This window comes from Lolium perenne, chromosome 4 (assembly GCF_019359855.2).
Source record: "Lolium perenne isolate Kyuss_39 chromosome 4, Kyuss_2.0, whole genome shotgun sequence".
Taxonomy (NCBI): Eukaryota; Viridiplantae; Streptophyta; class Magnoliopsida; order Poales; family Poaceae; genus Lolium; species Lolium perenne.
In genome coordinates, this window is record NC_067247.2 from 285,340,737 (window position 1) to 285,357,983 (window position 17,247).

General features: G+C 45.1%; 2 protein-coding genes across 2 annotated transcripts; both read right to left on the minus strand.

Moving 5' to 3' along the window:
- Window positions 1-10,118: 10,118 nt before the first annotated feature.
- LOC127295641 (outer envelope pore protein 16-2, chloroplastic) lies at window positions 10,119-11,540 on the minus strand. The gene is made up of 6 exons (XM_051325605.2): window positions 11,305-11,540; window positions 11,115-11,166; window positions 10,894-10,965; window positions 10,739-10,773; window positions 10,615-10,648; window positions 10,119-10,527 (listed from the first exon to the last, which is right to left on the minus strand). The coding sequence occupies exons 1-6, from the start codon at window positions 11,425-11,427 to the stop codon at window positions 10,316-10,318; spliced, it is 528 nt and encodes a 175-aa protein (XP_051181565.1). The 5' UTR covers window positions 11,428-11,540; the 3' UTR covers window positions 10,119-10,315.
- A 734-nt stretch (window positions 11,541-12,274) lies between these two features.
- On the minus strand, window positions 12,275-16,968 carry LOC127295642 (argininosuccinate lyase, chloroplastic). The gene is made up of 7 exons (XM_051325606.2): window positions 16,554-16,968; window positions 15,876-16,139; window positions 15,160-15,276; window positions 14,176-14,324; window positions 13,229-13,520; window positions 12,935-13,099; window positions 12,275-12,735 (listed from the first exon to the last, which is right to left on the minus strand). Exons 1-7 carry the CDS (start codon window positions 16,863-16,865, stop codon window positions 12,484-12,486), a joined length of 1,551 nt encoding a protein of 516 aa, XP_051181566.1. The 5' UTR covers window positions 16,866-16,968; the 3' UTR covers window positions 12,275-12,483.
- Window positions 16,969-17,247: the final 279 nt, after the last annotated feature.

The window sequence follows — 17,247 nt, forward strand, 5'->3', positions numbered from 1 at the left end:
CCTTGAACATAAGTACTAGTACGGTCTCACAATTTTTTTAATCATTATACTTTGCAACATTTAGCAGATGCGCCAAATTCAGACATAGATCATGATCATGGTAACAAATTTTCAACATGATGATGATTTGATGTTGCACTCGGGCTTGAACAGAAGTACTAGTACGGTCACTCAAAATTTTAGCATTATACTTTGCAACGGATGCACCAATTTCAGAGATAGATCATGATCATGGTAACAAATTTTCAACGTGATGATGTTTTGATGTTGCACTCGGCCTTGAACTGAAATACAAGTACGGTCTCACAATTTTTTATCATTATAATTTGCAAGATCTAGCGGATGAGCCAATTTCGGCCTTGAACAGAGGTACTAGTACGGTCTCACATTTTTTGATGATCATGGTAGTAACCGGTATTTAATGTGATGATGATTTGATTTTGCACTCGGCCTTGAACAGAGGTACTAGTACGGTCTCACATTTTTTTATCATTATAGTTGGACCTTAGCCAAATTCAAAATCTCATAGCAGCAAAACTTCCCGCCCACAAAATACAAAAATTTCACACGCTTCCAAATTCCCATTCTACCCCTGTGGAGATGACAGCAAGGTCGGTTGGTGGGGGGTATGCACGTCATTTTTTGGATCACCACCTCCCTAGCATGGAAACCCTCCCAGAAAAAATTCATTTCCCTCAGACCACCCACCGGAACTTCCCAAGTCCCTCTCTCCCACCTCCACGACCACCGCACCGGAACATCCCCGCCGAACTTCCCTGGCCTACCCGAGCCCTCGCGATCCTCGTCATCCGGCTGCCTGCCGGAGCCGCTTCATCGACGCCGTCATCAACCGGACCGGATCATCCCCGCCGTACCTCGAAACCATATGCTCATCCAGCAGTCTACCGATCGCTTGGTGAGCCGCTTCGTCGGATCCGTCTTCCACCGCATCGGATCTTGCTCACCGACACCGCTGTGCATGAACCGGATCTGCTTCACCGACGCCTTGCATGATCTAAACTCTTCTACTGTCGCTTTTCTATTGCTTGCCTGCAAGTTCTTGTTTAATCTTGGGGGAACCTGTTTGTGCTAACGACGCGCCGTTACGTTTTTGCAGATGAGATGAGTAACCATGAAGTGTAATGGCCGTCTCTCCAACCCCAAGTAGCACATGTAGCGTACTTCATCGCCGGATCTATCAACCCCAGGAAGATCTGTTGTGACTCCCACAGAGTGCTTCTCCTAATGTAAGTCCCTTGTTTTAGCGCCATGTTCTGGGTTCAGATGCTTGTTTGTCTGAAGCTCTTTTAGTTCATTCCTAGCTATGACCGTAACACCTTGCTATTTTCTAGTTCATTGCTAACTTTAAGCGATTGAACATTTTGGTTTGCATTCCCTGCTCTGTAGATGTAGCCATCATAACTTCTATCTTGCTCAGTCGTTGTTACAAAAATTATAGGTATTATAGTAACATCCTGCTATTATTTAGTTCATGGCCAATTTTAAGTAATTGCACATGTTGGTTCGCATTCCTGCTCTATAGCTTTTGGCATCGTAACTTCTATATTTGGTTTACATTCCTGCTCTCGTAGATCTAGCCATCATAACTTTATCTTGCTCAGTCGTTGTTACAAAAATTATGGCCTGCTACTATGTTGTTTGTGCCAATTTTTTACTCCATGAACATGTTGGCTTGCATTCCCTGTACTACAGGTGATGCCATGGTTTTGTATCTAGTTCATTGTAAGCTAACAAAGTAAGGACTTACTTTGGCATGCTATCACTCTGCTATCTAGCCTGTAGTACAAATAAACTTGTCATACTACTAGATAATAATTTTGCGTGCCATCTTGCTCTTCAAAAGCTGCATTATTGACTTGTTTCTCTGACTTGGCATGACGCTCACATATGGAAAGCTGAACATATTGGTTTGCATTCCCTCTTAAACAAGTTCACAGGTGATTCCACTATATTCTGTATCTGGTCCATCCTAAGCTCCATCATTAACTGTCCTCTATGTGTTGCTCATTACAAGTTTATATCCCGAAACATCTTGATTTGCATCCCCTTCACTATAAGTTCAGGAGTATTATTTAGTTCACGGCCAATTTGAAGTAATTGCACTTGGCACATGTTGGTTCACATTCCCTCCTCTTTAGCTTTTGCCATCGTAACTTCTATTTTTGGTTTACATTCCATGCTCTGTAGATGTAGCCATCATAACTTCATCTTGCTCAGTCGTTGTTACAAAATTTATAGCCTGCTACTATGTTGTTCAAGCCAATTTTGTACTCCCTGAACATGTTGGTTTGCATGGGACTCGACAGTAGTAAGTCTGCTGTTTCATTCTAACATGCTCTGTTATATTGGTTGTTGGTATGCGGCATGCACTCTTTGTTTGCTTATTGTGTGCATTACAATGATCTTCTTATAACGACGAAATGATGAGTTCCAAATTCTTTGGCAAACAATATTGTAGTGTCTGTGCCTTTCCATTGTTGCTGTCTTAACTTGTAATGTCTTTGTTTCAGATATAGGTGCTGCATGGACAACTTAAAAGATTGCCGGATCGCTTCATTGTATTGCTAGGTTTAATTACCATTTAATTTCTCTGGGTTCTGTAATATTTTTTCAAAGCCTTGCAGCTGATGTAATATTTAGTTAGTTTTTATAGTTCTTTCGCGCATTTTTTCTTTGGTGCTTGTGGTAAGTGAGGCTATCCCATTTAAATCAATCTGCGTAAATATTCTCGTATCTAAATCACGAATTCCCATCCCTTAAACGGCCCAATTAAGCGAAATCACATATGTGCGCCCGCAAAATCCTAAAGCGCCTATTATGCCGGCATATAAACAAGAACTAAACGGGCTGGCCCACTTACTTATTGGACCACCCACTTGATTTACCGTGGACCCCACACTCTAATTGGGCCGGCCCATTTGCTTTAAGGTGGACCCCACCTCTTCGGGCCGGCCCACTAACTAGCTGGGCCAGCCCAATTGCTTTTGTGGTGGACCCCACATACTAAATGGGCCGGCCTTTTAAGTGGAAAGTGGGACCCACCTGTGTTTTTGGCCCGGCCCACTTGCTATATGGTGGACCCCACATACTAAATGGGCCGGACCTTTAAGAGGAAAGTGGGACCCACCTGTGCTTTTGGCCCGGCCCACTAACTTGTTGGGCCGGCCCTTTAAGAGGAAAGTGGGACCCACCTGTGCTTTTGGCCCGGCCCACTATCTTGTTGGGCCGGCCCACTTGCTACATGGTGGACCCCACATGCTAAATGGGCCGGCCCTTTAACAGGAAAGTGGGACCCACCTATGCTTTTGGCCCAGCCCACTATCTTGCTGGGCCAGCCCACTTGCTATATGGTGGACCCCACGTACTAAATGGGCCGGCCCTTTAGCAGGAAAGTGGGACCCACCTGTGTTTTTGGCCCGGCCCACTTTCTTGTTGGGCCAGCCCATTTGATCTAATGTGGATCCCACGTACTAAATGGGCCGGCCCGATAGCAGGAAAGTGGGACCCACATGCTAATTGGGCCGGCCCAATAACTTCTTGGGCCGGCCCAGTTGTTTTAAGGTGGACCCCACTAGGTAAATGGGCCGGCCCGATAACAGGAAAGTGGGTCCCACATGTTTTGTGGGCCGGCCCTTTTGCCTGTTGACCGGTCAAACGAGTGCATTCGGCCCGGCCCGCATGCTTAGTGGGCCAGCCCATTAAAGTTTTGACCAGTCAACCTTAGAGGTTAGGCCCGGCCCACGAAACTAATGGACCAGCCCAGCTATATAGTTGACCGGTCAAACTAAGTCAGCTGGCCCGGCCCGCAAACTTAATAGGCCGGCCCGCTTAAGACGTGGCAGGCCTCGTGTGGGCCTACCATCTACCACGGGGTTTCAGCGGTTGACGCCGTTAACTGCCAGTTAACAGCGTCTGCCACGTGTCAGTTTGCATGACGTCACCAGTCAACGAGCTCCCGGAAACACTTCTGCAACGGTCCGATTTTCCGTGGCGGAAGGGCGCCCAAGCGCGACGGACCGAAAAAAACGTGGTAGGACTTTGCCTGACGCAGTTTCGACAACAGAACCCATATCGTCGGGTTAGGCCCATAGGCGACGAAAAATACCCCTTAGCGGACGATTTTGAGACGTTGCCTATCAGAACTTTTCTTGTAGTGAAGGGTTTTATTCGGCATACGAGGATGCAAGGTGGTGCGAGACCCCCCCCCCACCCAATTGATGTTCTTAAGAAGTGACGGTCTTTTGAATCTTTTCTCTATTGGTTATATTTGATTCTATAGGAATCACCGCTCTACTGAGAGGGCGGTCTCGATGAGCTTAAAGGGGATGTTGCCAAAGCCACATATACACATCCTACCACATAATCTTCACACCAAAAATGCTGAGAGGTATAATTGTTCCGAGAAGGGAGGAAGAACTGCAGTTCCAGGCAACTCGGCACACAGCCCGGCATGCCGAGTGCTACTGCCGGGTAACTCTGCACACAGCCCGGCATACTAGGTGTTGCTGCCGGGTAGCCCGTTATGTGGACCAGCCTGCCGGGTGGTATACCGAAATTTTCGGTACTGCCGGGTCCTATACCGGTGTCTCGACTCTGACTTCTCAAACGGCTCTTTTCTCTTGAGGACTATATAAGCCCCTTCTTCTTCCTTGAAGGGGTAAGGTGACCAATGCAAAAGCTCAAGATATTTCTCTCTCTCTCTCATACTCCATTATTGAGCTCCAAAACCTTCAGATCTTTATCCTCCTCCAACCAAACTCAAATCCCTTTGGCCTTGTTTGGCAGGCTGGTTTCTAAGTGGATACAGGTGTATTTTACCAGCCCAATCCATTACCCAAAAATACACTCTTTAGCCCGTTTGGTAGTCTGGTTTTTGTTCGTGTAAGGCTGAGTAAAACTACAGAAACTCGTCGGGTTGACCAGATTTTCAGACGCGAGGCACATGGCGTGTTTCTTACACTCGCTTTCTGGGGTTAGAGAAGGGGATCGGGTGATGAAAGGGTATTCACCCAAAACACGTTGGATTATACACTCTGAAACACAAAAAATCACTGTTTCCAAATGAGGCATTTGGGGAAAAGCTTGAGGAGGCCTTGATCTACGATTCTACCAAGCCAAATCTCATTCTCCCTTGAGTTCCTCATGCTAGTTGGGTGCTCTTGGGTTTTGGGAAAACCCTAGGTGGCTAGAGTCACTTGGAAGCATCCGGATTGTGGATTTGCTCCAATAAGAATTTTGTGAGGGTTTGGAGGCTACCTTTAAAGTCTACCACAAGTGAGTGAGCTATTCCTTCGTGGGATAGGCTCCGGAGAAGAAGGTGATCCTTCGTGGCGTTTGGAAATCCTTCGTGGGATCCACACCACTCCAAACGTGACGTACCTTCTTGCAAAGGAAGGGAACACATGAATACATCTTCGTCTCCGCGTGCCTTGGTTATTTCTAACCGATCTCTTTACTTGTGTTATTTACTTACGTGATAGCCTTCGTGCTTGAGTATCTTGTTTCATCGTATAGGTTGCCTCACCTAGTTTGCATTAGGCTCACTTTACATTCTGCAAAGCCTAAACTTGCAAGAAACAAAGAAAAATTGTAGAAACCTATTCACCCCCCTCTAGGTTTACCATCTCTGAACTTTCAAAATGTTTCTCCTGCCTTATTTTTTGAGTAAGTCTCTTGCTAGCAGCACAAGATGCCATCGTATATATTTCTTTAATCATATTTAAGTTGAGGATATAATGATCTGTTTGAATTGTGTTGCACAAAGTCCAATATTGCACCCTCATTGTTTTGTGGATCCAACACTCGCACGCCGTGTATTTTGACTCGGGGAATGCGAAACCGAAAAACTACACCAACATCAAAAACATTCTAGATGATGCTCTCAACTGCTACACCTTGAAGGGTACATAACAGCTTGAAAAGACAAGTAGTCATTAGAGGCAGGCGTGTATTCGACCACAAAACAAAGTTCCCTGCGTGAAGCAACCAAAAGATAGCACGATGGAGGCATTCTACGCAATCCATCACATGCATGAGTTTGTACGAGATTATCGACTACTTGTGGAGCCATCTAGTCTTACAACATGGATCAGGGACTTTGCGAACTGTAGCAAGGAATATTTCAAATTTGAGTTGCATCGCATTCAGCATGAGCTTGGACAACTCATTTGGAAGGATGTCTGCGGTTCTGAGGGGTTGTTCTACTTTGGCACTGTAAAACCAAGTCAGTGGCAGATAGAAGAGCTCTGTCATCTTCAGGATGACCACCGGGACTTCATGACGTTTGATGGCCTCCGCCCGTTCCCTCGTGCTTTTAAATTTGTATGATTAATCTTCTTATGTTTAGTTTTAAATGTTCTATAAGTCGTGTGTTGTACACTGATCTACACATTGTTTACACATTTGACTTGATCTTGCTGGTTCTGTTACCGTCTAATGAAAGAGGGAGCCAACAGTGCTTGCGCATTTGATTTGGTCTTATTGGTTTACCTATTTTATCATGTGTTTTTTTACGAGGCTCATCTCTTGGTACTTGACTTTTTTAAATGTCCTGGCACTACGTCGTATATTATGTATGAATTTACTTTACTAACGTATATTATTTATCTTATGCATAAAGATGCCGTCGTATGTCATTTATAATGGTAGGGTTTTCAAAGTCTATATCAATTAGGAAGACTGTTGGAGGCAGGTACACCATTTTCGCAGCTGCATCTACACATGGTACAACACTATGCAACACATGGTACAACAATATGGAGGAAGCGGAAGTTAGATACGCGCACTATCTAGCTGAAAAGATAGAGAGGTGAGGAGAAATTGGATGAAGACCGCCTTCGTTCTAGCTGAAAAGATAGAGAGGTGAGGAGAAATTGGATGAAGACCGCCTTCGTTCGCGCACTATTTAGCTGAAGAATCGGATGAAGACCGCCTTCGTTCTGATTATGCTTAGAGTGACTGCATTTCTGAATATGGAGTATGTCGACCGTAGTACTCCCCTCCACGATCAGACCTGACTATCTTTATTCTTTTATCATGCTGATTTTCAACTTCAGGTTTGAATATTTTGAATTTATCCAACGCTTCTGTTCTTTCTTTTATTGGATAAATATAACCATATCGGGAGTAATCATCCGTGAATGTTATGAACGAATCATAGCCATTCACACTTTTCACAGGAAATAGTCCACATATATCGGTGTGAATTATTTCTAGTGTTGATGTGCTTTGATTTGCACCCTTTTTAATTTGCTTTACAAATTTTCCTTTAATGCAATCGATGCACTGTTCTATGTCTAAGAATTCAAATGGAGGAAGAATATCATTTTTAACAAGTCTTTCTATTCTCCCCCTCGAAATATGGCATAAGCGACAGTACCATAATTTCGATGATTCATCAGTTCTTTTTCTTTTCTTTTGTTCTTTGTCCGACGCGGACAACATTCTTTCACTCACATTACACACAAACAACACCCACATAAGCATTATTACAACATATGGCACACTTGCCATGTCCTTCCTGTCCATGTGTTCTTTTAAATCCGGTTGCTTGACGGTGGGTCGCACATATATTTGAACAACCAGTGAACTGGCTCTTTATTCTTTCAAGATACTCCCGTACGGAAGCACACTCTGCAATTGAGCTCACAATAGCGTTCTCGATTGTATTCTTTATAAATGGCACTTAGCCACCTTTTATACTGCCATGCAGCATCATCATCCTTGTCATTTCTGACTGGATCTTTTGGTTTGACCGGCTGTGGGAACCCAGTCCACCTCAGCACAAATCGACCTTCTTTTCTCCATTCAGTGTAGTTGTCACCTTTGAGGGTTGGAACATCCTTGATGCAGCTCATCAAGTAGTACCCTCCTTTAAACCACAATGAAATGAGATCATAACAACAATTGCATGCAATAATCCAACGTTGGTCAAAATTAGAACATACAACTGTTTGTGCAATTATATCTATATCACCGTTGGGCAAAAATAGAGATAGATGCACCTCTTATTGCAAAAAATCACGATCATGTCATTAATAACATTGGTCAAAAAATAACACAACCATAATTGTCACAATAATCACTTTAATCATTTCTTTAAAATTTTGATTATCACTTTTGCATTAAAATGCATCTTTAACTATTTGCAGCGGAAACTTTGAAGTCAAACTTTAAACTTTTAACTTTTAACTTTAAACTTTTCAGAAGCATCTCTGTTACTTTTTAATTTCCTAAAACAAATATCTCGTTGGTTCAATTTGCTCAGGAAAAAAAAACTTGACAAGAATGCTTCTTTCACTATTTGCAGCGGAAACTTTGACTTTAAACTATTAACTTTTTGAACTTTTCAGAGGCATAAACTTTCACTCTTTAATTTCTGGACAAATATTTCGTTGTTCATATTTATTCAGAAAAAAACTAGACAAAAATTGGCCATAAAACAGCCCAAAAATTGCCTAAAAAACCTCTGGAAAATCAAAAAACAGAAAAAACTGTAAACTGTGCAGGGCCCGAACTTGCTCCCGCGGCCCACAGTCCACTGGAGCAGTATCCTTTGCGCGCCGCATAGCGCGTCAGCTGGCAGCCTACCACGCTCACGGCTCACGGCCCAAAAAGCAGCCTGCGGCCTGTCCACGGCGCCCACGCGGCCTGTCCACGGCGCCCACGCGGCCTGCAGACGGCGCCCACACGGCCCGCACACGGAGCCCACGCGGAGAGCCTGCCCGCACGCTCCTGGCCGTCGGATTGAATCCGACGGTCGGGCGCGACTTCCGGCCGGTATAAAAGAGGGCCCGAACGGCCACCCCCAAAACCCTAGCCCCATTTTTCCCCCCGACCTTCCTCTCTGTGACGGCGCGGAGAGGACCAGCGCACGCCCCTGGCAGCTCACCGGCGGCTGCGACGGCGCCGCCCGGCGGCTCCTCTCGCTCGCTCGGCAGCCCCACCGCCCCTTTCTGTCTCTCCCGCTCGCCCTCTGGCGGCGGATGGAGGAGCCCGTGGCCGGCACCACGCCGGCGACGGCGAACTCACGGCGAGCTCTCCTCGGCGCGGCTACGCCCTCCTCCCTTTCTTTCTTTTCCTCTCCATTCTTTGTCCTCCCAATCCGAGATCCTTTACTGTCACAATACATGGAGGGCCGACGGCGAGCCGCGCCCCCAGCACTCGGCCGGGACGAGCTCCTCCCCCCCTTTTTATCTCTTTTTGCTTTGCCTCTTCCACCACCAGTAACACGACGGCCACGGTGCAGAGAAGATGCGGCGGCGCCCCCCTGGCCCTTTTGCCGTCGCGTGCACCCGGTGGGCGCACCGGCGTCAAACGGCTCAGCGGCGGCGCCCTTTGCTGGCGACGCGAGCAGCAGCAGCTCCCGCAACCGGTGACTATCTTTTCCCTTCGGAAAAAGGGTTAGGGTTTCGGATCCGGTTGGGATGAACTAGGGTTTGCATGTTCTTTCTTTTCTACCCGAAAAAAGCACAAGATCTAAACACTAGCGGCTCTGATACCAATGATAGATTCACTAGATCGTCTAGAGTAGATCTTAGCCGGGTAGGATTGGAATACTGCGGGTGCTGTGAGTTTACCTTGTCACCTGGAGGAGGAACTCGCCGATCTGGACATGGCGAGTACGGCGGTGCGTGGGCGAGGTGGTGGTGGTGCTTCCCGTCGGCACTGCACTACCCTGATCGGTGGATTGTCTGGTGGGGCGAGTGGCATCTCAGGGCAACCTCGTACCGAGTGTCACTGGCCCCCACCACTCTATATAGTGCAGGCGATAGGGGCCCACCAACCAGCGAACGGTTGGGCGCCCGGCGCCCCCGATCAGGACGCGGACGAGGTCAAGGGGTCGTGCCAGGGAACCAACGGCTACAATTTTAGTTTATATTTTTTAGAAAATTAAAAGTGTCCAGCACCTGCAACTAGCTGCGGATTGGAGTTTTCCAAGTTCACAACATATATAGGATAACCAACGTCTACAATTTTAGTTCACATTTTTTAGAAAATTAAAAGTGTCAAAAAAAAAAACACCTGCAACTAGTTGCGGATTGAAGTTCCTCAGGACAATATGTTTTTCAACTTTGTGACAAACAGCGGTACCAACAGTAACAAAGTAGTCCTAAAGTTTCATAAATAAATTTGGTCGAAAATAGTGCAGCATGAAAGGGGAACTACTAGTCTCTAGAGTCCAGAGGCAAAGCGTACACCATTTACAGCCGGAATATTATTGGAGCTGGCTACACCGAACATGGTCAGTGCAGCATCCTCGCTCAAATGCAGCGCCATCGGACGAGCGCGCGCCTCAGAGCACGTCCGACAGCACGTTGGCGGCGGCGGACAGCGCGGCGCCGGTGATGGCGCACTGCACGACCTGCTCGTGCGACGCGTTGTCCGAGGTCAGCGCCAGCGCCGCGCCGGTGACGGCTCCCGCCACCGCGCTGTTCTTCCAGTCGTGGGTCCCGCGCACCTCTGTGAGGCCGTAGGTGAGGCCGGAGTGCATCCCCGCCGCGAGCCCTGCACCGAAATAATCTCCAACATTAACAACGCTGGAAAGATTCAGGAACCGGCAGTGACAGAGTAGAGGAACCACTGTTTCCTTACCCCACTGGAAGGACTCTTTGCTCACGCCTTTCACCTGAAGAAATTAGGAACAGATAATATCATAAGGAACAAGTAATGACAGAGGTTGCAATTTCGTAGCAAGAAGTGGGATCTGCTGGCTTACCATGGCCTCGGCTGACTTGCTGTTGTTCGAACCTCCTTTTGCCAGTCACAAGAATGAAAAAGTTAGAAACAGACTGTGAATCAACTGAACTCGGTATATATAGATCAAACGATAGATTAATTTCCATGGTAATACAAGCTGGCTGGTGGTGTTACCCTTGAGGTCCGGGAAGGTCCGTTTCCTGGTTCCGGTTGCGTCCGACACCGATCCGGTGACCCCAGACTCACCTGCAGAAGCACAGACAGGGGACCAACAACAGAGTGAGCTAGCCTAATCCAGTAATCCTCTACTAGCAGATAGACTGACCAGCAGCTCTATCTTGAGTAAATCAAAGAGCTAGCTCTATCGGCGTTAGCATGAATAATTTGTCCGTTACCTTCGATGGCCATGAAGTAGGAGTCCCGTGTGACGGCCTGTATCGCGCCGATCTGTCATTGCAGGAGAAAGTGTCACACGCTTCGAATCTTCAGTTCTTCACAAAGTAACCCATCACAGGATACAGATTACAGAATACTGTGCAACGTAGCAGAATGGAGAGCGAGAAAGGCGAGGCGAGGGGTTCATACCCCGGCGGCCTTGACGAAGCTGTCGGCGACGCGGTTGAGGAGGGGGTGGCCGAGGTCGAGCATCCAGTTCTTCTTCAGGCCGCGCACCTCGTCCACGAACTTGCGTGTTTCGCTGGTGTTCATCTTGCTCTTGTTTCCTCTGCTCTCTGCTGTTAAGCTAGGCTATGGACGAGAGAATTTCACGACCTGCGCGGGGAGAATGATAAGTACGGCAAGGGGCCAAACAAGCGAGTGAACTTTGAAGCACGGGGCAGCAGCGCTCGCCAGGTAACAGATGGACAAGGAAACAACAACCGGGCATGACACGTACGCCAGCGACCTGGACGCGTGCCGGCTCCAGGTTACTCGTGGCACTCTTCTGGAACATGCTCTAGTGCGCTCGTGATTTACGAGACCTGCCAAATCCAAGGTCTGACCTGTTTTCCACCACTCCGATAGCATCTTACGATGGTATATTTTCTCTCTTTCAGTATTCCGATAGCATCTTTTGATGGTATATTTTCTCTCATTCAGTATCCATGACTAGGGAGGGAAAGAGGATGCATGGAGCACTAAAATTAGGCCATTTGCCAGCTTGAGTGATGAAATATACTCTCTCCGTTTGCAAATTTGGTCAAATTTACTCTTGATATGGATGTATCCAAAAAAATATTTTAGTGTATATGTTCACACATTTTAGAATAAAAACTGTGTTCCAAGTGTCATAAATCTTGTACTCCCGATCTAGATTAATTGAATCCATTTTATCTAGATACGGATGTATCTAATCAACAAACGCATCTATATCTAGACAAAATTTTATCCAATTATGGGCACATCTAGACATAGTACTGTCAGTTCGCGTATTTTCAAAGAAAGAAAACTGCGACACTTAATTTGGAATCGGAACCAGACAAAATTGCACGTCAGTTTACATGCTGTGCACCGAAACACCTCTGGGTTGGGGTTGTCAGCAAAGAGCCACCGAAAATCAGCCACAGCCTTTTCAATTCGATTGCATCTGCCTTACGAAAGAAATACGGAGTAGTTACATGGATCACTCTAATTCTCAAATGAAGCAACAGCTGACCGTCGTCCAGCAAACAAGTTCATAACATATATGGTTCACCTCCCAAAACTAAAAGACATGCAAGATTTCTGGAGTTTATTCCTCTGTTGATGCTAGATGCTGCGCCTTAATTATGGGTTGATCCCAAGCTGAACGCGCCAATCTTCAAGCTGTCTTTTTACTTGTTCTGAGCCTGTAGAACCGTAAGATATGAACTTGTTGACGGCATTTTCGACACCCAAGTAGGCATAGACATCCCTCTCAAAGACAGGGTGAACTGCTTTCAAGTCGTTCATTTCAAGTTCTGTCAGCTGACAGTTCTTCGACACACATAGAGCTACACACCTCCCGACTATCTCGTGGGAAGTTCTGAATGGGACGCCCTGCCATTGAGAAATACAGAAAAACTCAACCAGAGAAGTAAAACAGCAGAGCAGGAATAATTGGAGCTGCACATAGCAGCGATAAAAAACTAAAAGAACGAGTTAATTTGTAATACTCTTGGCAAAATAAAATTGCATGACTGATGTTCATATGTAAATCTACGGCTAATTTGTACTGATGAAAGGAAAGAGGGTTTACCTTCTTCACAAGATAATCTGCTAGTGTTGTTGCATCCAGATAACCAGCAGGCAGTGAACTTTGTATTCTTTTTGAGTTAAAAGAGATATTCTGAGCAAACTCACTACATACTTCAAGCATTCCTAATATGGCCTTCACACTGTCAAACAAGGGTTCTTTGTCTTCCTGCTCAGAAAAGAAAATTTCAGACTTAACACACGAAAACAAACCTGGGTCAACATGCTTCTAACTATTTTGAGCAAACTCACTACATACTTCAAGCATTTCTAACTATTTTATAAACAAGAGACACACCTGTAGATCACGGTTGTAGGCCTGAGGAAGACCTTTGCAGAGGACTAGGACAGTCATGAGATCACCAATAACCCTGGCAGATTTCCCACGAACAAGCTCCATCGGATCTGGATTTTTCTTCTGTGGCATAATGCTGCTTCCAGTTGAAACCGAGTCACTTGGTGTCAAGAACCCAAACTCCTCTGATGCCCACAAGACCCACTCTTCTCCAATGCGTGAAAGATGAACTGCGGCAATTGAATTGGCAGCAAGAAACTCCAATACAAAGTCACGGTCTGATACTGCATCAATACTGTAGAAAAGATTAATCAAATGCTGAAACAAAAAAAGTGGGATTAACCCAAAAGGAGGAAATCAAAGAAAAAACATAGTTGGTTCAAATTTTTTTTTGCTTCCTCTAAGAGTTGAGCATTGAATTTCAATTGAACAGTGATATTCCAGCACTAAAGCTGGGAATGGGAGCAGAGGCCAGATAACTGAGCATGTCAATCAAGTATAATACTACCTCAGTCCGGAAAAGGATGTCTCAACTCTGTCTAGATACGCATGTATGTATCTAGACATGTTTTGGTGTGTAATACATGTGAATTTAGACAAAGTTGAGACATCCTTTTCCGGACAGAGGGAGTATAAACAAGCAAATTAACAAGAACTGGGTATTTGTACTTCTGCATAGTATCTCATCTCTTTACTATATAACCACAAAATGATAATGTAGTCAGGCCCAAATTTTTTACTTAGCTTACTTCGGTAAGATCAAAGTGCTCATGTGCGCTTGCATATAAAGATAGACTCATTTTAGAAGATACACAATATCTAAGGGTGTTAGGTATGCAACTCACTAAACTAACTCTACCTTCGCAACAATTCAAGCAAGATATAGCACAGACAGCATGATATCTACTTTACATGTTCGCACTACTAAAGAAAGCAAGGATGTAAGTTACCTGTTCTTCATTGGAGCAGTAAAGTTCAAATCTTTAGCAGTTTTGAACCTATCAATGGGAAGTCCAGTTCCAGCCAAAGCACAAGCACCAAGAGGGCAGAAATTCACTCTTTCCCTGCAGTCGATAAGCCGTCCTGCATCACGCTCCAACTGCACAAAGTACAAGTAAAAAAGAACATCAGATTCATTTCCAGTCCTGGGACCACTTAGTTCAGTCCAACGTGGGCCATGATCCCACCTAAATTAAAATTTCACCACAAAATATATGACTTATTCTGCTTATACACTAATCACTCAAAGACTAAGTTGGCGAATGCTAATTAGCACAGTTGGCAGGATTAGAGTCCTCTGTGTTTTGGTTCAAAGCTTTAAACTGTGTTACAGCTTCATGCTAAAAGGAATGAGGTAGTAATATTATCTGGCAATTAGTAAACGTATCTGAAACATTGTTACACCCTTTGCACAAGAAACATAGCAAGAGGTTGGCCATAAGATGCAAGATTGTAAGCTTAATTTTTCGTTGCGTGTCAAGCTGATCTGACCTGGCAGATAGTGGTGAACAATTCAAAGACAGCGTAGACTATGGAAAAGTACGAACCAATGCATATGGTGCTCTTCCTTCACGTTTCAGATTACATAACAATTTGTACAAAGAAAAAAAAAAGGATGTTTCCTTTGATACTGTATTGGGATATGGCTAAGTTACAGCCAGATGGGCTAAACTGAATGTTCACTATAACAAGGAAAAACTTATGTTTTGCACACCAGATCCTCATATAATCATTTTCAATAGTAAAAAAACAGACCTAATGTAGCAAACAGTACTATAACTCCTGAACAATTCTCACATTAACTATGATGAGTTAGAGTGGATCAATTCAATTACTAAAGTGTAAAGGGGGCATTCAGAGATTTGTTTACATTGTAGTTACAGAAATTAGCCATGAATAAGACAGAAGTCTGTGAAATAAGAGAATGTGGGTACCTGTTCGACATAGGATAAGAGAAGATGTGGCAGCAAAACAGGCTGTGCCCTTTGAAGATGAGTATAACCAGGGACAATTAAGTCAACATATTTTGAAGCTAACAAAACCAGAGAGACCTGAAAAAAAAAGAATTATGTTGATGGTATCAATAAAAAGTGTCTTATAGAGAGACGCCATGGAAGAGTTGCCAGAAAAAGGAAGAAATCAAGTGTTCCTATCTACAAAGCGGGGTAGCTTACAATATTATCAATTATCAGAATAAGTGAACATATGATAAATTAGATCCAAAACAAGAATAAATATTTGAGTTCTACCTAGCAGAGGAGCCGTTTATGCACAATGAAGAACAGCCTAAGAAAAATGTCCACTTATCACAAAGCTCAAGAAGGTGTATTCTACCTTACTCTCTCTTGAGAGTGGAGAAGAAATCTTCGGAGGTTATTGCCCACAGAGGAGCATTACTCAAAAAAGTCGATAGAAATAATTTAACAGTTCAATTAGCTTTCGTACAATCCAAGGTGGTGTACCAAACCCGAATAATAAAAATGGCAATGGATCTAACACAGATCATAACACAAAGTAAAGAATCCATAATGCTTAATGACGTCTTCAAGAGCACAAAGCCAATGAATGCAACACCAGAAAACAAGATGTATATTCAGACATGTTATAAGCAGAACACCATGAACATCACAAAGTGAAGTCAAGGGCAAACCTGAAACTGTTTGATGCGAATCAAAATCTTGTCAATAGCATCACGGCACCACAGCCTAAGATCCGTCACGATTTGGTCGTTGCGGCTCCTAGCAGTATGTAGCTTCTTAGCCGGCTCACCAACCCTCTCAATCAGAGCCGCCTCAATGTTCATGTGCACGTCCTCCCTGTCCTTTCGCCACTCAAACTTGCCGTCTTGAATCTGCTTCTCAATTTGATCAAGGCCCTCCAAGATGATATCCCTATCACCAGTCGTTATCAAACCCTGCATTGCAAATGATTCAGAACTTTCACTCAAATATGATGAGCACTGGTTCAATCAACATCTACCAAAAACCTAGAGGAAGGTGCACTAATTAAATATTTGGCAAAAATAGTGTTGAGCAAACCTAAACCCCCAATTGCCAAAATATTAATAAACCGTTAATCCTTCAACGTGATTCTTGAAATCAAGTTAGACCATTCTCTAGCAGATCCGGAGCACACCAAAGGCAGTGCCGTCAAGCTAGTTATTTCGTCGAACGCATTGCGAGCATAACATCATCAGCAGGTTAAGCTCAGATTGACAGAAGAAAACCAGAAGCTGCTTCGCTGCGGACTCGTCCAAGCAGAGAACTAACTGGTCGAAAATCTAGGCGGTCCCAATACCGCCGAGGTGGAGCGCACATAAGGTACCTACCTGGGCGGCGAGCATGGAAGCGTGGGCCTTGCTGCCCATGATGTCGTACTTGTAGAGCTGCCAGTCGTAGGAGATGGACTCGGTGAATCGCTCGACGGCGTCGGTGACGCCCTCCTCAAAGCGCCCGCCCCACAGCTTGGACTCCTTCTTCTCGTCGCTCTCCGACGACGCCATCGAGGTAGAGGCGGCCGCGACGGCCGGGAAAGCGGGGCGGCGGCGGAGGGCGACGGCGCGGTGGGCGGATAAGGCGAGGCGGGCGCGGGGCAGGGAGGGAGGCGCCGGGGAGAGGAGGGACTGGGAGGTGGCGGCCATAACAGTGACGCCGACGTTCGCGGCGGCGCGGCGGCGCGGTCGGGTGTAGGTGGGTTCAGGCAATTGGGAATGGACAGTAGATTGGGGTTCAGGCAATTAGGGGTTAGCCTGGACCCTATTTTATTCTTCAGCTTGAGTGTTAATTTTAGCTTTTCTATGCTGGAGTCTTGATTTTTTATTTTTCAGTCGACAGAAGACTTGATAGAATTTGACAGTAGTTAAAACTCAAATTAAAAAATCTGATGTGAAACTAATATACTCCCTCCGTTTCGTGAAATATATCGAAGATTTCGTGAAATATATGATGTGAAACTAATAGATACATCTAAATTTTAACAAAACTTCCAAACTAAGAAAGTACTATCTCTGTTTATGTATACTC

Coding starts and splice junctions, on each gene's coding strand:
- LOC127295641 (XM_051325605.2), bottom strand. CDS start 11,427: ATGAACACCAGCGAAACACGCAAGTTCGTGGACGAGGTGCGCGGCCTG. Junction 10,966..11,114: donor CTACTTCATGGCCATCGAAG/GTAACGGACAAA, acceptor GTGCTTCTGCAG/GTGAGTCTGGGGTCACCGGA. Junction 10,649..10,738: donor GCAAGTCAGCCGAGGCCATG/GTAAGCCAGCAG, acceptor TAATTTCTTCAG/GTGAAAGGCGTGAGCAAAGA.
- LOC127295642 (XM_051325606.2), bottom strand. CDS start 16,865: ATGGCCGCCACCTCCCAGTCCCTCCTCTCCCCGGCGCCTCCCTCCCTG. Junction 13,100..13,228: donor CCTACAACCGTGATCTACAG/GTGTGTCTCTTG, acceptor TTTTCTGAGCAG/GAAGACAAAGAACCCTTGTT. Junction 12,736..12,934: donor CAGATTATCTTGTGAAGAAG/GTAAACCCTCTT, acceptor TCTCAATGGCAG/GGCGTCCCATTCAGAACTTC.